A 24,779-nucleotide genomic window follows, 5' to 3' on the forward strand; every position below is an offset into this window, starting at 1 on the left:
TATCTCTTCAAGAAACTACTTTTTCTATTCATATTTTTTGAATTCAACAGATTTCTACTGAGATGAATAGAAAATTATTGGGGAAATACCTGCCAATTGAATTTCTAAATGATTTATATGAGATTATGTCTTTCAAGTAGGAAAGTTTGTCTATTAGTGGAGGTATTTGAAGTGCTAGTTGTTCATTGTGATTATCATTGAAGATGACATGCAAAGATGGTTGTTTTAAGAATGGATTAAGAGTGGACATTAAAAGGGAATGCAGACCTAGATAATCTATAATTTAGATGATCTTTTTCAATTAGTCCTTCACGTGGACATGTATTTAAAGCAATTTGAAGATACAAAGATGACAGGGCTCAAGTTTGCAAATGGTTCGTTTCATTTTTAGCATGAATATCCTGATATTGAATGTAGGAATGAAGTCAAACAGATTGGAAATAAAATTTCTATAATGAGGGTAAGCTTGAGTTCCATCCTACAGAATTTTAAATGTTGAAATTCAAGATGTTGGTCAATAATAGGTTGCAATTGAGTGGTGTTATAATTTGGGAGTCACATAACAAATATGAAAATAAGGGCCTCCATTCGTAAAATTTGTGAAAAATGTCGACTGATCCATAGGTGGGGATGAATTATAGTAATTTGTTCCAACCCGAGACAAACAAAGACAAGGATAACCTTTCAATTTTTAAAATGAGAATTGATAAACCTTTTTTTTTATAGAAAAATAATTTTAGTTGATTTAACTCCAATCAAAGAAAGGTCTCCATGGATGGGGATTTTGGTAATTCTTAGGAAGGTGATAGGCACCCAAACAGGCCTTGCAAAGGTCAATTTCTACTTCAGCTTGAAGAGTCTTAAGAAAGAGAAAATGATAGGTAAATAAAACCAAGGAAAATCCTATTGAAAAGTTCTACCAAAGATAATAATGGTGATCAATGAATTGAGAGAGACGTTGGGTCTCTTCTTTGATTGTATGTAGCTCCTGACTGTGATTATTGATATGGCCATATGGGTACCTCTTGGTTTGGGCAGTTCCTCCTTCTGACTTGGTTTCAACTAGGGCTACACCATAGGTTTGAACCTCTTAGAAGAAGAGAGAGAAGGCCTAGTTGGCTCTATAACTCTTGCATGGTTTTGAATGGCTAGATGTTGGGGTATAGTGATTGGAAACTTTGAAATATTTGATTGGTTATCAACTAGTTATTGTTTGCCAAATCAGGATAGGATTAGGTTCTGCTCAAAAACCTTTTGCTGAGTTTTAATGGCTTAGGTTGATGTAGGGCTTTGTTGGCTAAAAATTGAACCAAAATATCAGTCATTTGGTATTTTAGAGTTATTAAAGAGCGTTCAAAAATTTGCTCTTGGGCCTGCATCATTTTGAAGAGTTGCTAGACTTCATATCTGTTAAAGTCGACAGTAAGGGGGTATTCTTGTCTTTTTGTCTTGTTTTATTAAAGGGTTTTTGTATTTTATTGTTTCGGTTTAAGTAACACTAGTTAGGACCCATGCGACGCACGAGCTTTATTTATCAGCAAAATCGAAGATGGAGCTTCATGACATTTCCAATTAAATAGTGTCCATCTAAGTTCAGTTCAAGTATTATTTTTTTGGGGTTTTGTCTAGTTTATCCGATCACAATCTAAGTTGCGATTTAGTGAGAGTGGCCAATTTCCTATTCTCTAGATATATTTGAATTTTTTTTTGTATCTTAATGCTATTTTTTTAAATTTTTTGGAAAAGCTTTTTTATTATTTTTTATTGGTTTATTATTATATATGTATAATTTTTAGGTAAAATTATAAAAAATCCTCTTATAACAATTCTATAAACCATCTTTGTGATTTGACCCTAACACAGGCCTCCCCTATAGTTTTGAGAAAAATGTGCAAATACCTCCCTTCCCTTGGCTCATCGGTAACAAAGACATTAAAGTTACCAAAATACCCTTATCATTGTTAGTGCATTATCGTACCTTTGTGTTTTGGTCCTAACAAAGGCCTCCCCTATAGTTTTGAGAAAAAAGTGCAATAATTGTTTTAAAATCAATTTAAATTTCATTTAAAAATAAGGAAAATTCTAAAAACGTCCTTGGGTTTTCTATCAATCCTATGAAACTCCCCGGTGTTTTGACCTTAACAAAAACCTCTTCTATTGTTTTGAAAAAAGATGCAAATACCTTCCTTTAGTCAGCATTCCAAATAAAAAATGTTAATGTAATGCATTAGTTTTACTTCACTTCAGCCTTTTTACATTTTTCCAAGGAGAGTAAGGAGAATTATTCTTTGAAAGTTGTCTAGCAAAATAGGTTATTGGAGGGTAAAGTTGAAACTTTAAATTATGTATGATAATGCATTGACAATGATAAGGGTATTTTTTAAATTAGTAAAAATTGAATTTATTTAAGTATATTAAGTTTTTATTAAATTTAAATTCCTTGTAAAAGTTAATTAACTATATAAATTTTTATTTTTTACTGGAACTTAAGTTGGTTTTAAATTAATAAAATTTAATTATAAAACTTATAATTGTGAGATAATTTTGTATTAGTTTTATATTAATTTTAAATTTATATTTGTTTTTAATTTATCTTATTCCTTTTATTAATTAAATTCTTTTTGTTATATTAATAAAATATTTTTATTATTGTTAATTAGTTTTTATTCTTTTCAAATGGAAAATAAATGGATTGCAATTTTAAATGGAAGTAGATTATTTAGTGAATTTATATAAGTAATGAAAAAATAATTAATTTTTACTGTTAATTACATTTTAATGCAAATATATCTATTATATATATAGTTAAATTGAAATGGATATATATAAATAAAGTTAATGAATTTTATGCAATTTAATGGAGTAATTGAGATAGTGGCATGAGTTATTGAAGGAGAGTTAATGGCATAATTAACGAGGAGAGATTATTAAAAGAGTTAAGAGAGGGAGGGAGACCAGAAAAGAGACAAGTGTATTTCAGAATAAACCATAGAGCAAGAAAGTACCAGCTTGGCACATTGCATTTTAATATATAGATTTGGTCAGGTGGAGGGATTAAATTGTTTCTCTCTAGTCTGGACCATTTAATTTATTCTCTCTCTCTCTCTCTCTCCTTTTCTTTTCTTCTCTTCTTTTCTCTTTTCTTGGGTTCATTGGATTGAAACTAGTGTGAATCGTACATAAAAACTTGGTATCAGAGCCTCAATGGTCAATCCATAAAACCCTCTATCTCTTCCAGCCTTTTGTTTTGAAGAGAACTTATCAATTAATTGGGATTACAGGGAGAGAAGACAAAGAGCTCATCATTTTTCTGTGTAGGAGGCAATCATGCCTCCAGTGGTTGTTGAAGTTGCAATTTCAGTGGGTTGATCAAAGAAGGACTGTCAATAGACAGATAGGTCGTGCCTATTTTCTGAGGTGATTTATTGACTCTTTAAAGTAAGGAAGTGGATTCTAAACTTATTTGGTTGTCAAATAACAGGTATGTGTGAGAGGTTTTTTTTTTTTTTGCTAGAAGTGTGTGACAGTTGTGATTTTGTTGCTGAAACCATGTGATAGGTATTTAAGCAACAATTGACCACTAGTAGTGTGTGGTGTTGTGGGTGCTAAGTTGTGTGTGGTATTGTTGATTAGAAACTTGATTTTTCCTAGTCTCATGGTGTAGGTAGGGTAAGGCTGGGTTGAGAGATGGTCTCTTTGAAAGACAAAGAAAGACTAGGAACTGGGGAAATTGGCTTTCGGGCAAAGGGTGCTAGGGTAAGGAGTCCAAAGCAACGGGTGCTCGAGCGTTGGATGCTGAATATTGAATGAGTTTCAATACAAGGAGGATCTCTATTTATGAGGGAGATCCCGAGATCCTAAAAGGTGGGAGATAAAGGTACTTGTGACCTATCGGGAAAGGGAATATTTTATTTGCTGTCAATCATTAAGTGCACCACTGGGTTTTCGCCACGTGTCTCGTGAAGATCTTCCTGAGGATCGGCTTTCCTTCCACTTAAGATCCCTCATTACTTACGTGTGCTACTACCTCTTGTACGCTTTATTTAATTGATGTGGCGCTCAGTGACGTCACTACCTGGCGTGCGGTGTATTGTTAGTCACACGTGGCGCCTTGCCACGTTTATCCCTCTGGAGTCACACGCGTAGGTGTCATCTGGATGCGGTTCTTTAACGGGCCATGAGTTTATCGCACGTTCAAGCAGGTGTGGGGTCCTGTCGCGGGTTTGGCCATGGTTTCCTTTGGCTTGGGCTACGAGTGGGCTTGCCAAGGGTGTGCAGTGAACCGCGAGTTTATCGCAGTTCTGCGATGCGTATTGTGAGTTCATCACAGAACTTGTGGTGCATTGCGGGTTCATCGCAACTGGAAGGTTGACTATGGGCTCTTCGCATGCAATCTCGTGGTGTTGTGATAAAAGTCAGATGTTATGATTTCCCCTTATTACTTAAATGTGCAAATGATAACTATTAAACTAAATGGTGAGCCATGTGCCAAATTTGTGAAGGTTTTTTTGAGAGCCAATAAGGTGAAACATGTGAAAGATGATAAACCTTTTGTTGAATCTCAAGGTAGCATGCTATAGGTTGCATGGGAGCTCACCACTCTTCCTTTTGGGCAAAATGCTATAGGTTGCAAGTGGGTGTACACTATTAAGTATTTACTAGATGGCAAGGTGGATTGGTTGAAAGCTAGGTTGGTTGCTAAGGGTTACTCATAGTTGTATGGAGTGGATTATATCGAAACCTTATCTCCTATTTCCAAGATTGGTTCCGTTTGTGTTCAGATATCTTTAGTAGCTATGCATGATTGGCCCCTGTTTTATCTAGACATAATAAATGCTTCTTACATGGTGATGTTCTTGAGGAGGTCTATATAGAGCAACTACCAAGGTTTGTTGCGCAGGGAGAGGATGGTAATGTGTATAGAGTATAGACTTAATTAGGTTTCATGGGCTAAAATATTCTTTGCGTGCTTGGTATTCAATGAAGTGGTAAAAGAGTTTTGGTATGGGGTAGTGTTAGGTTGACCACTTGGTATTTAGTTATGATTTTGAAGCAGGAAAGATCTTGTTGATAGTATGTGTAGATGACATTGTTATAACTAGCAATCATAGGTTGGGGATTGATAGACTGAAGGTCTTTTTGCAAGATCACTTCCAAACAAAAGATCTTGGCAAGTTGAATTGTTTCTTGGAATAAAAGTTGCAAGGTCGAAGCATGATATTAATTTGTGCCAAAGAAAGTATGTTCTTGACTTATTAGAGGAGACATGGCTATGGGTGCCAAGTAGTTGAAACACCTACGGAGCTACATGTCAAGTTAAGCTTTGATGCAAGTGAGGAGTTTGATGACCCTAGATGGTATAGATGGTTAGTGGGTATGTTGAACCATCTGATACCTAACCAGATATCTCCTTTGCAGATAATGTGGTTAGCTAGTTTATGTGGAACTCTCGGGTTCCTCATTGTGATGTAGTCCTCAGAATTATGCGGTACTTGAAGGGAGCATTGGGTTGTGGGCTGTTGTACAAGTTGGGAGGAAGTCTTGAAATAGAAGGTTACATGGATGCAGATTGGGTTGTCTCAATATCTGATAGAAGATCCACTATAGTTGTACCTTGGAGGAAATTTGTTGGCATGGAAGAGTAAGAAATAGACTATTGTTACAAGAAGCATTGATGAAGCTGAATATAGAGCCATGACACATTACTTGTGAGCTTGTGTGGTTGAAAATCCTCCTAGAGGAGATTGGGTACTTGGTGAACAATCCTATGATATCGTATTGTGACAACCAAGCCTTAGTCCACATTTCATCTGATCTAGTCTTTCATGAGAGAACAAAGCATATAGAGGTTGATTGTTACTTTGTAAGAGATTAAGGGTGAGTATTAGAGTCAGTAGTTAAGGGCTAAGGGGGTACTTTTGTCTTGTGTACTAAAGGGTGTTTTGTTTTTTTCTTCTTGTTTCAGTTTAAGTAACATGTCCCATGCTTAAGTAGGGTTATATAGAAGTCTTTGTATGTTGATTAAAAACCTATAAATTCAGATCTGGTTGGCTGGAGAGATTAGATTGGTTCTCTCTAGTGTAGGCCATCTATTTTCTTTCTCTCTTCTTCTCTTCTCTTCTTTTTCTCTTTTCTTCTTGACCTAGGACTGAAACTAGTGATTCGAACATAGAAAACAATATCTATTTAGAAAACAGGTTGTTATCTCCAATGATTCTCCAAAAACTCATTATACATAAAAAGTTGTAGATCACTGCCATTTTCAAGCTTTTGAAGATTATTTTCAATGGGAAAAAAATAATTTCAAATTCAATATAAAACTTATCATCTAAAGCCAAAAATCGTCTCTATGGGTCTTAGGAAATAGGGTTATTAATGGATTGATGTCTTGAGATGTGCTTTATTTTTGTGAATTGATCTTGTTTTGAAGCCTGAGAAATCTTTCTGAATAGTATTTGTAGAGGAGATGGGCCGAATGGCCCATAGCCCACAGTTGTTATTTATCTTTATACTTCTATTCTGTTTTAATGGGCCTTCCTGTTAACATCAGTTTTATTTTGTTTAATTAGCTAGCCGCCCAATTAAGGGCTTGTAATTTTTGAAATTAATGATTAATTCTTAATGAAAGGATTAGGGGGAGGAGCTGTACGAACAACACTTCTTCTCACCCTTCGCACAACCAAACTCTTCTTCTCTCTTCTCCTTCTTCTTGCTGCTGCTATCTCCTTTATTTTTCCCCTTTTTTTAATCAAATTTCTTATTCTTTTGGGACTGTTTTTCTTATTCTTTTGGGACTGCTGTTATCCATCCAAACGATCAAAATTTTATCTGCAGTATCATATTATACTTTACCAAAAGAAATCCTTTTATTTGATTCAATAATTTAGAAGCTGCTGCATACATGAATGTCACCATGAAATTGATCCTATCAGAAGATAATCTAGTTATCCTTGCACTTTGCAGGTGTGGGGGAGAAAGGTGTGACTACAGTCTGGTTGGGGTGGTGGAGCACTCTGGGACCATGAGAGGCGGCCATTATGTTGCCTATGTGAGAGGCAGAAAAGGCAGAGGGAAGACCAACAATGGAGACGGGGAGTACACATGGTACTATGCCAGTGATGCTTACGTACGGGAGGTTTCCCTTGCAGAAGTCCTCCAGAGTGAGGCCTACATCTTATTCTATGAGAAACTATGATAAATTTTTAGCAAAATTCTATCTACATTTACCGAGTTTTGGTGCAACTGAGCAACACACAAAGCGGAGAGAACAGAGAAGGGGCTGGAAGAGGGGGGAGGGGGGGTTCTTTAGTGATACATAGAAAATTATTTATATTGGAGGGAATTTGTTATTATTATGGGTGATGAGAATACCCATTTTTTGATGTATCATGAATATGAAATTTTGCTTCTTCAAATTGATACCTGGGAGATTCTTTGGTTTATGGTTCCCATCGTCATAGAGAAGAAAATCATGCCATTGAAGATAAATGCGATGCCCCATAATATTTGGAGATACGTTGAGAACACTATTTCTCTGTTCCAATGACCTTTCTTGTGTTATACCCATTAACATTCAAATAATTATTTGTGCCCTCTTATCTTACATGTCTCCATTTTCAGGGCCCTTTGATTACCCAAACATCCCCTCTTCGTGATTCTACGCAAGAAGACAAGAAGACAAACATGGAAGGCTACCACTGTGTCTGGGCACTGTCCGGATCAGGTACGCACACACTGTTCATAAGGGCATTTTAATTTTAAAAAGGATATAAAATAAGGAATGTCAAATGCATCCTAAAATCAGGTGTAGAATATTTATTGTGTTCATCTAGTGTGATTACAATGCTGCGCCTACTAGATCGGGAGTCGTCTGGGCAGGTTTCAGCCAAGGTAAAAAAGTATCGAAACGATACGAGTTTCGGCCGTATCGTATCAGTACTTAGAAACGGCCGAAACTCATTTTTTTTAGTTTTTTTTTTTCAATTTTTGGTTTTTTGGGAAGCTTTTAGCATGCTTTTTATTATAAAAAAATTGGGGGTCCAAAACCCCTGAAAACAGACGTTTTGGATCGTATAGTTTTCAAAAGATACGGTACGTATCATATCGATACTTTGAATCATGGTTTCAACATTTCACTCCACTGAGATTAGATGCAAGAGAATGATCCAAACATACCCTAGGCTGTAATAATGATGCCTTGAACAAATTTTTTGATTTGTTTAAAATAGATGGGAAGTGTGCTCAACTGATAAAAGTTGTCTTGGGTGCCGTTGGCATTTAAACCTGCAATGTTTTTGAGTTGAAATGCTGTTTATCCTTACGAACATCGCTATTTGTACTTGGATCCAGTTTGGTGAGAAATGCGTTTTTCATCCATGTCAGAACCACTTTAATGCCACACTAGTGAGATGTTAATATGTTTTTAACTTTGCTTCCTAGAGCAGGAAACATGAAGTTGATATTTCTTGAGACACCTAATACGGATTGTTTAAACCAATGCTTTTGAACTGCCTGGATGGTTGGACCATTCGGGCTGGGAACTGTTTAGACAATCGGTTCTGTTTTATCCCAATCTCAGTTCCTGGTCAAAAACTGTTGAATTGATCAACAACCTATTGATCTGGATGGTTAAACCGTAGATCCGTTTGACTTGTTCAAGGGTTTTTAGTCATTTTTATAATTTTATAATTTTTCTTTTATTAAAATGGGCTGTTTATTTGAATCGGATGGTTGAACTGTCAACCTAAAAACTGGTGGTCAAAACGGTTCCGGTTACAAGTCAATTTTTAAAACATTGGTTTAAACTCAAAAACACTTACGTGGTGTCGCCGCAGTGTCTATTTGAAACTCCAACAATACCAAATAGCCCCAAAGTTCGTGGATGCAGTTCCCAATTTCCTGTTGACTTGGGTTAAGTTCCACCTATACCAGCCACCCGAGTAAAAGGGACCCTTCTAAAATCAAGAACTATTATAGGATGGGTACACATGTTTGAACAATTTTCTTGATAATTAAAATAAAACATATATTTACTAGAAAATTCATCAGTACACCATTTGGCAACCAAGATGGTTAACGATGCCACCAGACCTGCTCAACAAAATATTAACTTTCTAAGGCTACCGACTGAGCTGCTCTATCTAAAATAAAGTGTAACTTGGTCAAAATATAATGGTCACAGTTTCCTACTAGTTAGGTGGGAGTTATACAATATGCATGGTTTTGTTTTGTGAAAATAAAAAACAATTTTCACATCAGTAAAAAGAAATTGTTTTATTTCCTGTGTTGCAGTTATTTTTGTTTTATGCATGGTTTTTGAACCATCGTTGACTCAAACCATCAGATCATTTGGCCTGAAAATCATCTAATTGTTAGCGATCCACTGCCCCAGGTGGTCAAATTGTTGATCCATTTGACTTAAACAATGGTTTTTTGTCTGTTTTTTTTTTTTATTTTTCTTTTATTTTAAATTACAACAGATGGTCGAACCATTGACTCAGAAACTGATGGCCAAAGCGGTATTGATTTCAGGTAAATTTTTAACACATTTTATGAAACAAAATCATGCATTTTAATGAATATCCCTAGGTGGGTTCTTGATCATTCGACTGAAACGGTTAAGAGGTGTTTGAGAGATTATCCCAATAAGCCTTTTGTATAGAGGGAAATAGAGTTCAAAAATCTGGGTAAACTTTGTCACCATGTCTGGCATTAGAGTAGATGTTTTCTCTACCAAGAAGTGCAAACAATAATAGTAATAATAGCAATAAATAAATAAAATAAATGCAGAAAACTAGTAGCGATGGTAGCAGTAAGTTGGTCATTGCGCATTAGGCACACTCATTCTTGCACATTTAAGAGGTTTAGTAGAGTCTGTGAATGCTTCTTAGACATAGTTCATACTCATTTGGAGTAAGTTATTGCATTTTTTGCACATTTAAGAAGTTTACTGGGGTTTGAGAAGGCCTTTCAAACTCAGTTCATACTCACAGGGAGTGAGTTATTGCATCTTTTGCACATTAAGGAAGTTCACTAGTGTTTGAGAAGGCCTTGTGAACCTAGTTCGTACTCACCGGGTGTCGGGTGTGAGTTATGGTTTTTTCTTGTACATTAGAAAGTTCACCAAAGTCCAAAAAGGCTTTTTGGACTCAATTCATACCAACTAGGAGTGGGTTATTGTATTTTTTGCACACTTTGGAAGTTTACCATAGTCTAGGACATTCCTCAATCTCAGTTTGTTTGCACTAGCTAAGGTCTACATTCATCTATTTAAATTCTCTATTTAGGAAAGACCCAAGAATTGCTTAAGAACATCTACTGCCTAGAACCAGGTCATTTAATGTACTTTTACTCTGCTTGCATTGTTGAATTGTGGAATCTTCTATTAAGAGATCCATTGCTCATTTGTATGAACTCGATCAGTCTGTTTTGGCCTAACACCTTCCCTCTCTCCTCCCCGACTTGCCCGTGCGGCCTTTGTCTTAGCATGGGAATCACAACAAATCAAAATTTATTTCAAATTCGAATATCAGGAGTCACATCACTCCCCTTTCTCTTCAATGATAGGTGGTAGCTCCAATAGTATGAAATGGGCTACCTTCGGTGCCCATAATATCCATTAAAGCATTGCCTAATTTTGCAATCAAAACTGTAATATTTCCAATAATTACATCTGATCTAATCACAAAGGGTACATAGGAAGCCTGGGCAATGGCACTTGGGGGTGACTTGGATAATAAAATAAAATTAAAACTCTGTAAATTGATCAAAACCAATCAATTGCTAAGACTCTTAAATAAATACTTCTTAATCTCTTTTCCTAAAATTTTAGACGTTCTATAAAACCCATTGTAGGTTGCAACCCATATGGTCTATGCATCAATTACATCATCTAAGCATTATATGCACACATTGTACACCACCTTACACAAACTTCACTAACATTCATTCCTTGCATGTCTTCATTCTCTCTAAAGTCTGATGTTCCCCACAAAAAGGATGACCATACCGATTTGAGATCCACTTAGAATCATTAAGAGATTGAAAAACTTCAAGAAGTAGTGAACCTGTTAACCTTCAAAGTTGATTGGCTAATCTCACACACAGGAGTGACAAATTCAATCTTCAAACCTCCCTTTGTCTCAAGGCCTATTCTACTTGTTCAACCATCCAAGAAAGAAGTAAAGAAGTTTATTCCGCTACCATGCCCACTTTCCCAACTTTTGCTAATCTTGGTTGAGAAAGGATACCTTCATTTTCTATCCTAGAAACCTCTCATGGATCCAAATAGTTCAACCAAAATGTTCGTTATGCTTATTATCATGGACTGGGACATGAGACTGATAGGTGTTAGGAATTGAAGTATGCCATCTAGCGCTATATTGATGATAACCAATACAACCTTAAGCGTGAGCTTGTGGATATGTTGCTGCCTAAAACACTTTGCAATAAATTTTCGTTTTGTGAAAAAATGTCATTGTAGTCAATTTGTTACTTAATGGAAATTTGTATATTTTGTGTCTTTTTTTAGTGCTTACACCCGTTAAAGTAGAAAATTTGATTGAGTCCTATTTACCCTTCCAATGTATTTGGATTTGATGGTTAAACCTAACTTGACTAAGGACTTACATCAAGTCCTAGGGATGTGTTTTTGAGAAAAGTTGGTTGTCAACTAGAAGTTCAAAGGAGGAAATGTTCAAATAAGGGGACAACCTAGTTAGCACAAACATTGAATATGCGTTCCAAGGGTAAATTAGAAGTACAAAGAAAAATCTACTTATGATAGCTCCTATCAAGTCTTGATTTAAACCAACAAAGTCCATAAAATGTACCTCTCAAGTTAGCATGGAATAAATGTGTCCTTAAAATCCAGTGTCAACTATTGATCAATTGAAGAAAGGACTTGAGGCCATCATTGGTTGATTATTTCCGAAAGTCCCTTAGCACTTATTTTGACACTAGTTAGCCCATTTAAGTCTTTCATCAAAACCCTTCTTTTGATAAACCCTACAAATTCCCAAGGATGCATAGATCAAAGGGAAAAAGAAAACATAAGAGAAAAAAGGAAAGCAAAACACACACACACAAAAAAAGAAAGTAAACTTGAGATGTACTTAGATTTAATTGATTAGGATGAGCTTTCCTAGTAGGATTAGTTATATTCTATCTTATCTAGGATTAGTTTTATTTTAATCTTATCTTTTATTGCCATGTAAGCATTAAAGTTCTTTTATAATTAGGAAACTATGTATATAAATTAAGGAGTGGGGTGGCTGTTTTATGCAATCTAACCACTCTCTTCTTTCAAAGCTTCTCCCATGATTGCTCATTCTCTATCTCTCTTATTCTCTTATTCCCTTATTCTTTTCTTCTTCTTCTTCTTCTCTTTTATTTTCTATTCAAAACCTAAAGAGTCTTTGTAGTCTTGTACGACTACCTGGTATTAGAGCCAAATTTAGGGCTTCTCACGTGAGTTTGATCCAACCGACCACATGAGAACTGCCTAGGGATGGAAGAATAGAGAAAGCTCCCTTCGGCTAATTCTTGGAGGTTATCTACAACAACAGTTCAAAAATTGGATCAAATATTTGATAACCAGGAAGAATCAGAGGAAGAGAAGAGGATCAAGATCAGTTCTTGATCAAGACTAGAGGTGGTGATCAAAAATCCAAAAGAATTCTGGTTCAAGATCAGCTTTTTCCTATTCAAGACTGAAGTTTGATCAAAGTTTAAGAAGAATTATGGTTCAAGATCGGTTTTTTCTATTCAAGACTGAAATTGATTATCAAGAACAGAGTTTCTCAGAATTTTCTAGCAAGTTTTCAAGCCTTTCTTGAAATCATTTATCTTCTAGTAAAGACTAAGTGTCCATTACTGATGGATCCCTTGTTCCTATTTTTGGCAAAGGAGACATCAAGTTGTCTGATGCAATTTGCCTATCCTCCGTCCTATATGTTTCTAAGATTAATACTAACTTGCTCTCAGTAGTAGCATTACAAAAGGGCAGAATTGTTCAATAACATTTTTTCCTGATCTATATGGACTAAAACAATCCCCTAGAGCATGGTTTGACAGATTCAGATGAGCTTTTGATAGGTTCGGATATGTGTAGGCTCAGTTAGACCACACCTTGTTTATTAAGATAGTGGGTTCCTCCGTAACCTTGCTTGTCGTGTATGTGGACGATATTGTAGTAACCGGGAGTGATACTAGTGAAATTGAGTCTCTTAAGCAACTCCTTCATCAAGAGTTTGAGGTAAAAGACTTGGGGGAACTACGATACTTCTTGGGCATTGAGGTAGTTAGATCCAAGCATGGGATTTTTGTTTCTCAATGAAAGTATGTTCTTGATCTGTTAGAAGAAACGAGAAAATTGGGAGTTAAGCTTGCGGACACACCCATTGAACAGAACCACAGGATTAGTGCAGAGGGTGGAGAGCCTATTGAAGATAAAGCTATGTTTCAACGGTTAGTTGGAAAGTTTCTCTTCTTTGCCTCACACGACCTAACATCAGTTATGCAGTCAGTGTAGTTAGTCAGTATATGCACTCTTCTAGAACTACTCACCTCCTTGTGGTTGAAAGGATATTAGCATATTTGAAGAGGTCCCCAGGAAGAGGCATTTTGTTCAAGAAAAATGACCACATGAAGATAGAAATCTACACATATACTGATTGGGTTGGGTGTGTTGATGATCGAAGACCTACCTCTAGATATTGTGCCTTTGTTGGAGGTAATATGGTCTCTTGGAAATGCTAATTGGGCTGGGTGTGTTGATGACCGAAGATCTACCTCTGGATATTGTGCCTTTGTAGGAGGTAATCTGGTCTCTTGGAAGAGTAAGAAACAAAGTGTTATTTCTCGTTCAAGTGCTGAATCTGAATATAGGTCCATGGCAAATGGTGTGGCTGAGATTCTATGGTTGAAATCATTACTTGAGGAATTGGATATTATTTATGAGAAACCCCTAATATTGTACTATGATAATCAGGCCGCCATCAATATAGCCCATAATCCAATACAACATGACATAAGTAAGCATATCAAAGTGGACCGGCATTTTATTAGAGAAAGGGTTACATCTCAAGAAGTATGCCTTCCCTACATCACCTCTGACATGCAGCTTGCAGACCTATTCACCAAGGCTGTTTCAAGAAAGAAGTTAGAAGAAGATCTATGCAAATTGGGAATGACAAATATCTATTACCCAACTTGAGGGGGAGTGTAGGAAATTGTGGACCCCACATTAAGTGTATCCGTATGACACCCTAAGATGTACTTAGATTTAATTGATTAGGATCAACTTTCCTAGTAGAATTAGTTTTATTCTATTTTATCTATGATTAATTTTATTTTAATCTTATCTTTTATTGCCATGTAAGCATTAAAGTTTTTTTACAATTAAGAAATTATGTATATAAATTAAGGAGTGGGCCGACTGTTTTATGCACTCCAACCACTCTCTTCTTTCAAATCTTCTCCCACGAGTGCCCCTTCTCTATCTCTCTTCTTCTCTTTTATTTTATGTTCAAAACCTAAAGAGTCTCTGTAGTCTTGTACGACTACTGAAGGAAAAAGATACTAAAGGAAAATTAACTAAGGGGCCCCAACATTTTCAAGAGCAATAATTCTCCTTTAAACTACCAACTAGGAACAAGCTTGACATGCAATTCTTTTTATGAATGCTTACAATCAAGAAACGAAGGGAGGCCATCTATCAATCATTTACTTTACATTGTTCACTCTAACCTATTTATTTAATTAGCTAGCTAACCCTTTGAGCCTTCATGTTAATCATTGTTCTAAACCCTTTCCAAGAGACAAATGTCAAAAGTTTAAATGTTCTTACACCAAAACAATAGAGAATTGGAGCAACAAAGCATATTAAAAAAACAATAAAGTGAGAAATTGGAAAATATGGTAAATTGAAATGAGAAAATTGGGGCAACAAAGTACAACATTGAAAAAGGAAATACAAATGAAAAAGGGGAGTAAAAAAAGGTAGGGCAGTCAAGCTAGTAATGCATTCTCTAGGTAACATTCACCCTCTAATTTCATTTTAATCCTATCCATTCACATTTCGTTCCAAAACAAAGTCCTCACTACTTAAGAAAGATGTATGACTCATGGCATCGAAAGGCATAGAAGGCATTTCTCAATCCATGTGGTTATGAAGGGAAGCCAAAAGAAAAGGTAAGAATGTAGTAAAGACCTTATTTGTCAGCTCAAATATACAAAACCCATATCGAAGAGAACTTTGAGCCTCTTATCCTTTATTTCTGAGCCCTATCCTAAACAAGGATTAAAATTTTGACACGATACACCCAATACGGGACATACAATATCAGTATCAGACCTCATCGACATGGATTCGTCACGATTGGAGGCATATCCTATCAATCATGTGTATTAGTCCGATATGCTACCATATCAACGCGTATAATATAGTACCGAGTGATAAGGTTCGATACACACCGATGCAAAAGCATATTGCACCTTCGTTTAACAACAACGAAACTGCTCTCACTTTGTTATTTGAACCCAGGAACCCAAGTCACCCAACGACTAAGAGTGTATTGCCTCTTCATCCACCAAACCACTTTATACTTTTTTTATAATAAATGAAATACATTAACCTTTATCAACATTAATGTCTACATGCAATCAAAATAAACAACAAATACTAATATTCAACAAGTCCAATTACAAATTAAAAGAATAATTTTCAAAATTAGTATTTTATAAACCAATGGAATAAATAATTTATCAAATCTATATATATACCAAAAAATGATTTTTAATTTCAAGAAATTTACACAAATAAAAATATTAATAAGAGAATAATTATTTTAATACTTAAAATTTATAATTTTTCACACTATATGTATACTCAAATTTTTATAAATTATTAATTAATATTTTAATTTGTATTAAATAACAATGTATTTATTAGTTGCAAAATAAAAATATTATTTACAAAACACTTGAGAATATAACATAAATTGAAGTGATCAAATCCACTAACCTACATTTATATGAAAATAATTTTGCACTTTAGAGAATTTATAAAATAAAAAAATTAATAATGAAATAATAATTTTAGTAATTAAAATTTATGAATTTTCATATGATATGTATATTCAAAATTTTAATAGATTTGATATATTTTAAGTTAAGGTTATATATATATTTTTTATAAATTATTAATTAAAATTTTATTTTACATTTTATAATAACATATTTTAAAAATGAAAATATTGTTTACCAAGCATTTGCGAATTAATTTTGTAGTTGATTTTATGTTAATGTTAAAATAAAAGTAGAAAAATAGAAATTTTGATATAATAATTCAAATAAATTGCATATATTTTGTTTATTGGACTTTAATAGAAAATAAAATAACAGGCTTTGTACATGTATTAATTTGTAAGAATCTATATAATATGTGTCTTGGATTTTTTTTTTGAAAAAAGGTAAGGTAATTTTTTAAGACAAACAAAAATTATAGAGGAGCTCCAAAATCGGAGCTAGAATACAAAGAACCAAGCTCAATGTTCAAAATTTTGATACATACGCCCAATACGGGGTGTATCATATTGTATCTTTGAAAAACAAATATGAGATACACATGAAAACTGGGTGTCTCATCTTTTTTCATGCATATTGGACCCGTATCAGTGGTGTATCGGGGTGTATCGGGAGGTGTATCAGCATGTATTAGTAGTGCATCAACTGATACGCTATGAAAAAGATACGACAAAAAACTGAAAAAAATAAAGGGGGAAAGCAAGATTCTTTTCCTTGAAATAAGCCCCCCGAGTGAGTCTAAAACTCTAAACTTCATTCATAGAGTACTAGATTTGCAAAAATATGCAAGAAACAAGTGTGATTCGTTAACTTTTTAAAGATTTTTCAAATTAAAAAAAAAATATGGAAAAAATAGGTAAGTTTTAAATTTTTATAATATTTTGTGATTTCTTTTTTTTTTCTTGAATGTTTAAATTTATGTTGATATACATTTCTTACATTCAAAATCATAATTTTTTTTGTGTTATTAATATATCTATGGAAATTTCATGAAGATATTTGGGGAAATATAAATTAACAAAAAATTTGAAAATGCAATTTTTTCTTTGCCTATAAAGACTTAATATGTTTTAGATCTATGGAATTAAAAAAAATAATAAATAATTTTATTTTATCATTTGATCACAACAATTGAATATATTATAATTTTATTGATGATTTATCATATCCATGGACCAATTGAAAATTTTTCTTTAATTATTATTTTTTATTTTTTTATTTTTAGAATTAAAAATAAATAGTAATTAATTATATTTTATCATTTGATCACAATGACTGAATATATTATAATTCTATGGATAATATATCATATCCACCAAGCAATTAAAATTTCTTATTTAATAAATATTTTTTAAATATATTGTATAATGATTATTTATTTATTTATAATTTTTGGAAATAAATAATAAATAATAAATAATTATTAATTATATTTTCACTTAGAGGTTATGCCAATGCATGTTTTATTTTTGGATAGGAGAGTTGGGTTTTTTCCCATCCCATAAAATATTAAAACTTAAGAATTATAATTTATAAATTATAGTTAAGCATGTGATTTTTAATGAAATTATAATTAACTACAATGTATTTATTTATAAAACCATTAAAATATGTTAATTTAATGTATATACACCTCATTGAGGTCTTATATTTAGTCTTATTGATGTATTTTTATGATTTATTAAAGTATTTATAGTGTTTCCTAGCATATGTATGCGTATCTTAGTTTTTCTCTGATGCGCATGCATATCCAAGACGTATCCCAATACGTCTCTTAAAATTGACTTTCTGATACACTTGGCATTTCTGATACTTTGAACCTTGAGCAAGCCCAAAACTAGATTACAGCTCAAACAAACTTCTAGAGCTCAGTTGTGCACTAAGAGCCCTAGATTGGAACCCTTTCACAGTTGAAGTCCAAGACACTAATTTCCACACACTACAAGATACAAGATTGTCTACATCTTTAGATTTATTTTGAAAAACTCTTCTATTTCTCTCTACCTAGATGGTGCTGATCACTGCTGTAGGAATAACCAACCACATACTTTTTGCCAACTTGGAGAGGTCTTGATGCTCCCAGGTTCTTAAGATCGAGATCCATCACTTTACTTGGCATGATCCAGGATAGTCCCACAGAAGAAAGAAAATGATCCCACAAGGCTGTTGAGACAGGATAATGTATATAAAGATGGCTATTGTCCTCTTCATTTTGGCCACAAAGAGCACAACCCAAATTTTGAATTTGCATTCCCCTTCTAACTAGATTCAGCTTAGTGAAGTTTCTATCTAAGGCCACAACCCAAAGAAGTGCATTTATTTTATGAGGGGGAATCTGGCTCCAAACTTTTTCAGTCAAGAAATTCTCATTATTCCCCCTGACAATTTTTTGGCAAACGACTTCACTGAGAATAGGCCATCAGCCGACCACTTCTACACCTAGGAGTCCTCTTCCTCCACTTTTAACATCTGATTTGAGAGCAGAGCAAACAGATCCATCACTTGATCCACTTCCCAATCTTGAAAAGCCCTTCTAAAAACAAGATTCCAAGAAACCAAATTTTCCCTTAGCTCATAGTATTTTCCATAAATTATGGTATTTTCCACAAATTAATGAATATTTAATATTTTTGAAAACTTTAATGATTAAAAATAAAAAATAAATAAAATTTATTAATAACTAATAACAATTAATAAAAATGTATTTATATAAAATTATTGTTCTTAAAATTAATTATTTGTAATATAAAAATATTATTGATTATTATTAATCTTAAAAAAATAATACTCTTTTACAATTCTCTTAAAATGATTTACTATTGTAATAAAGAGTAAATTATAATTTTATTAATAAATTTTTTGTTCTGTTTAAAACTAATAAAAATAACAAAACCAATGGTTTGCAAATAATAAATAATGAAAATAAAATTATTAATAAAACTAACATACATTTCAATTCAATTTTAAATTAACTTTTAGTTAATCAGTTGGTTCTACCTGTTATAAGGTTCATTTTCCCTCAACTTCCCTTAAAAATGGCCTTACCATTAGGAATCCCTCTTGAAGTAAGTTGTTATTTTTAGTTTGAACATGAAAAACTTTGGTATGTTAAAGCACTATTTCAAAAATTTTATTAATAAAGCATTTGTTTCGCATTTACATAACCCAAAAAATTAGACTTTGCTCAATTGGATTAAAATGACTTATCCCTTTTTGATTGTACAATAACTCCTTTTGCTTCAATTTCATTGAACAAATCCTGTGCATCACACAGGTCCCAACTAGTGTTAACATTAAACCTGATTAGCTAACTTCGAATAAAAAAAGCACTCTTTCGACAATTTTATTAATAAAGCATTTGTATCGCATGTACATAACCCAAAAAGTTAGACTTTGTTCAATTAGATTAAAATGGCTTATCCCATTTTGATTGTACAATAACTCCCTTTTGCTTCAATTTCTTTGAACAAATCCTGTGCATCACACAAGTCCTAACTAGTGTTAATATTAAACTTGATCAGCTAACTTCGAATCAAAGATATGAGAAATTATTTTAAAGGAAAAATGTGAAGAAATCCAACCAACTCCATCATTGCTCGAGTCCCAACTAATCCATCATTATCTCTGAGTTTGGTTAGGGTTAAGAAGTTTAGGATTTAATATGATTGAAAGCTGTTAAGTTAAAATAAGGTTAGGGTTAGGGCTTCTCCTTTTCTTCATACTAGTTTTGCACATGGCAATTTTTGATAATGATGATAGCAAATAATATGTTTCCAAAATTTTATACAGTTTTTTTTTTATATTTTCATGTCTATAAAAATTATTCTTATTTGTCACACTTATTTTTGTTTAATATGATAAACATATGATATTAGAGATGTGTCCAAAATATTTTCTACAATATTTTTTGTATTTTTTTCATCTTTTTATAATTTTATTATTATTTAATTATAACATCAAGAGTTGGCACATTTAACCCAAAAGGTTTAATTGTTGACTTGGCACCAAACAGGAAAACAACTCCATTTTTTAGTTGGTCTTAAATTTTTATTTTATATCATTAAAAGAAACAATTATTCTTTGTCACACATTTTTCTTTAATATGATTAATTAATATACTATTCAATGAATTAATGGAGTTAATATCCTAAATATAAGATTTAATGAGAGAGACTTAGAGTGACTAAATTAAAAAATAAGGGTATTCTAGTTAAGAATAGGATTCAATGAATGTTAATGGGAGTTAATACGTTAAACACAAGACTTAATGAAAAGGATTTTGAATAAGGAGAAAAGTGGTTGTTCAAATAACATTTTTGTCTTTATAATTAAAGAGGATTCAAATTCAAAACTTAGGGTATTTTAGTTAAAGAAAACTCCACACTCCCATTCACACTTTTAATAGTAATATAGATTTTTGTTATTCTAATGTAATATGCAGCTTTGCCCGTATAGGGGCAGGGTGCTATATGTTCAACCTAGCCAATAGGTTAGTTGGGTCGATCCAATTCATTTGCAGTCCTAATTGAGTTATGTCGAAATTTGTTAAATTTTCAGTTGGTTCTTCAAACCCTAACCCAAGTCCAATGTGGTTGAAATTCTTCTAAGCAGAAAAGCTGACTTGCAGCCTATGGTAGGGTTGTCACTATTAATGGGTTGGGACAGGGTGTCCTAGTCCCGTCCCGATTATTAATTAGGATAATTGGGTTTGACCTGATAAACCCGATTATAGTAAGATCTATATTTATTTATATGGGTTAAACTACATTAATGGAAAGACATGATATCCCAAAAATGTGTGACGAATCAACTAGTATCATGAGCATGGTAATCGATTAGGTGGTATTTATCAAAATTCACGATGGATTTTGATTGGTTAAAGTACTTTTAGTACCATACTATGTCTTTCTAATATAATAGATTTTACATATTTATATAAATAATAACTTAAATTTTGATTTTTGATAATATAACCTTATACAAATTACAATAAATTAGTAAATTATTTATATGTTAATAAATCTAGTGTTTAACTAAAACTATCTTATATATTACCTATTAAATTTACCATTTTAGACATATAATATAATAAAAATTACAAGAAAAACTATCAAGCCTTTATATATTATTAACAAAACAATTGGTCTGGGTTTGAATCAGTTCAGAAGAAGCAAGGACCAGAACTGATTCAATTATTGAGGCAGAATCACAAAAACCAGAACTTGTGTAAATGGTTCAATTCGGTCTAATTGGTCGGGTAGATTGACCCATTAACAGCCCTAGCCTACGAAGTTAGGGACTTGGGAGTTTATACACATGTATATATAATTAAAAAAATACTTTTATATAAACACAATACATGTATGTATGGGGTTCGACTATGGTATGGAAAAGATATGATATCTGAAAAACTTATGACCAATGAACTGGAATAATAAATATGGTAGCCAATCAGGTGTTATTTATCAAAATTCATGGATGGGTTTTGATTGGTCAAAACTCTTCCCATTCCATATCTTTTCTGCATCATAGATTTTCCCATATGTAGGTTCAGCTATGTATATATTTGTTTAAAATGGGCTTGGGTTGGATTAAGCTAGCAAGGTCAGGCTCAAGCTATTTGAGATCTCAACCCAAGCCCAAATCAGTTTTAGGTCAAGCGTGAGTTTCATGGTTCATGCCCATCCCACAGATTGAAAAATCAGGCCCAACCCATACAAAATCTTGGGTTGGGACATGTCCAAATTGCATCCCCTTCATGTTATTTAGGGATGATCTCAATCTGAAAGTTGGACTTGATTTGTACCCCTGCTCATTTCTAACCAAACCTTTCATCTAAATTGGCAAAATACTTAAAACTACCCCGGGTTTTGCAAAATTAAGTAATTATATCCCTAATATTTACAAAATGACTTAAAGGTCTAAGTTTTTTAGCAATAGGATGAATATTTCCATTAAGTTCACATGTGGCATCACGTGACTATTATAATATTTTAAAAATCCAAATTTGCCCTCTCTTTCTCCCTCTTCTCCTCTGTCTTCTTTCCTTCTTGTCTTTCTAATTTTCTTCCCTTCTCTCCTCTTATCTCTGGTGAATGGTGATATAGCGAAAGGCTCAAAGGCTGATAGAAGAGTGATAACAAAAGGCCAACCGAATAGGGATGTCGTGAAAGCCTAGAGTTATGGGTAGACCTTGGAACCGCCAAGACCAAAACCGACCTTAGAATTGATTTTGATAGGGTATTTCGAATTCTAGAAACTTAGAATTGAGCCCTATAGGGTAGGTTCCATATTCTTCCTTGGAACCTAGTGAATCAACCCATGCTTGTCCCTACAGATAACACCATAGCATAGTATGTGTTGAATGTCTATGCAAGGGTTGGTAACAATGTTTTAAGACTCGGCCTAAACTGGACAACTGGATTGAAAAAACCAAGAACTGGTGGCCTTCCTAAGTCCTGATTAAATGATGATTTTAGAGTAATGTTTTCAATCCACCATTGACCCAGATAATTGAACTGCCGTCAAGCCATGCTTTTGGGTCCGGTTTGGCTAAAACTTAGAATTTAGTCAAAACCTTTTGACCTAGTTAAATTTTGTCTGATCCGGGTCATTGAACCGTTGATTTATTTGACCAATCACCAAATCACGAGTTGCACAATTAATGTATTTGCAAACTTCCAAAGATCATAACTTTGTGTTTAAATGTCAGATTGGGTGATTTTTTTTTTTTTGAACAATTTTTCGAGATTTATGCATTTCAAGGGGCCAAAGGCACCTTGCCTTTCTATTTTCACCCAAAACCATTTTTTGGCATCAAATCACAATTTTTAACATTTTTTAAAATAAAAAATAAAAATTAAAAATTAAACATAAAATAATACTTATTTTATGATAAACAGAATTAAACTATACATGACACATGACGCCGTGGCAAAAACAGTTCAACCTCTAATCAGTTTTTTAAAACTTTGGCGTAGAGCACTCCGATTTATAGTCCGGTCGCATCTTAAACACTCGTTGGTAGTAGCTTGGGACCATAAGGTCCATAACCATAAAAAAGTGAGTAGGTCAATCTCGTCCACCTAACCTACACTCTGTCCCCAATAACGCCGTCGACTACATAGGTGTGTAACGAGATCGGACTTTATTTATAAAACTCTGAAAGTGGTCCATGATCCACACCAATTACAACTTAGAACCATGCAATAAATTGATAATGGTTCTTTCCTGGACTACCTCTATGATTGCGTAGGAGCACCCGTACAATTATATTCCCATAGTAAAATGTCAGCCACGATCCATCCGTGATGCATCTCAATCAACGGCTAGAAAGCCTTGATACATTTTAATACAATGGAAGTAGTATTAATCTCCTCGAGGCCTAATTTTTAATTGAAAGGGTAAATTACAAAGACCCCGTATACTATGGGCCTGTGACAAGGATCACCCAAAATTTTAATTTGCGATAAAGACCCTTTTGAATTTTAGCCATTAGACAAAGACCCCTTTTATTAGTATTTCCTCAATTTACTTCAAAATAAATTTCATTTAATTGTTTCAAATTTTAAATTCTCAAACTACCCTTGTTTATTTGAACGGTGAGAAGAGATTGATGGAGCACGATCTGGATGTTCCTAGCTGGAGGATGACCTATAACTTGGTTGCGTGGCAAGTTGGTTTGGTTTGCAGAACAGTGAAGCTTAGAGAACCCGGGGTGGCAAACCCAACAAGGTCGCTCCGATGCTTAAGTTAGTATTGCGAGCTGAAAGTTGAATGATAAGTGTACTAGTGAGCAAATAATTGTGCGTACCTGGGCCCCACGAGAGGTTGTTGCCCTTATATAGTTGAGCTGCCATGGGTCTCACGAAACGGTTTTGGGATCTTTGGCCTGAGTAGATGAGATCCGTTTCCGCTTTAATCGGGGAGTAACATATCAGTTAATGAAGTTTATCGTCTCCACCCGATCTGGGCGAGGAGAAGATAAGGCCAGCCGTTACACGACGTGATCCCATGAGGTTTGGAGTCTGCTGGGAAGCTTCTGGTGTCGATTATGTGTCACTTCGGTTCTTGGGCCCCGAACTGGATTAGGTACCAAGGTGACTTTATGCCAAGGTGGCTTTGTGCCAAGGTGACCGAACACCCGAGCTCTAAAAACTGCTGACTAGGCTCCTTTTGCTGAGCTGTCATCCTTCGGGCAGATCGCATCCATGTGACCTTTACTTATTAGGTCGTGTCAAATTACCCTTCATTAATTGCCCCCCACTCCTCGTGCCAAGGGTCCTGACCTGGCGTGAGGAGTTCATGACGAGCCTAGGTGGATTTGGCATGAAGTTTAGGTGATATGGAGGGCAGAGCAACAGTTGGACCTGTTCGACCGTTTGGTTCAACCAGGAAGTGACTCAGATTACATATCAGATACGCGCGGATGTCAAGCCAATTATAGCCTCCGCGGATGTCAAAATGTGCGCTAAACTGATTTCAACATCAGGAAGTGTGCAAACGGTTTTCCTAGGAGGCGTTGGATTGTGCAGATTTCGGTCATTGATTCCCGGATATACTAGTTATAAATAGGGGCCGAAGGGCTCATTTTCTTTGCCACAAAATCGCGAATCTAGAGTCCTTGAGGTTGCGTTCAAGTAACCTAGCTCGATGTCAGCTATTCCTGGGTCCGAGGTCATCTTGCTCTTTCC

The 24,779-nt window shown here is 34.2% G+C and overlaps 1 protein-coding gene across 7 annotated transcripts in view; it reads left to right on the forward strand.

Annotated features, from left to right (window-relative positions):
* LOC148865291 (ubiquitin carboxyl-terminal hydrolase 2-like) overlaps window positions 1–11,522 on the forward strand; it is a 31,406-nt gene extending 19,884 nt beyond the window's left edge. For 5 of the 7 annotated variants that reach the window (XM_088975283.1, XM_088975282.1, XM_088975285.1 and 2 more), the window contains one exon: window positions 6,964–7,579. In XM_088975283.1, the coding sequence (XP_088831409.1) occupies window positions 6,964–7,195 (232 nt within the window). In that variant the 3' untranslated portion in view covers window positions 7,196–7,579. Of the gene's footprint in view, window positions 1–6,963; window positions 7,580–7,620; window positions 7,782–9,479 lie in introns of those variants that run through there. The other 2 variants (XR_016109245.1, XM_088975286.1) reach the window with 2 other exon arrangements.
* The last annotated feature ends 13,257 nt before the right edge of the window (window positions 11,523–24,779 follow it).

This window comes from Nelumbo lutea, chromosome 3, assembly GCF_056320005.1.
Source record: "Nelumbo lutea isolate HS-2025 chromosome 3, American lotus-T2T, whole genome shotgun sequence".
Taxonomy (NCBI): Eukaryota; Viridiplantae; Streptophyta; class Magnoliopsida; order Proteales; family Nelumbonaceae; genus Nelumbo; species Nelumbo lutea.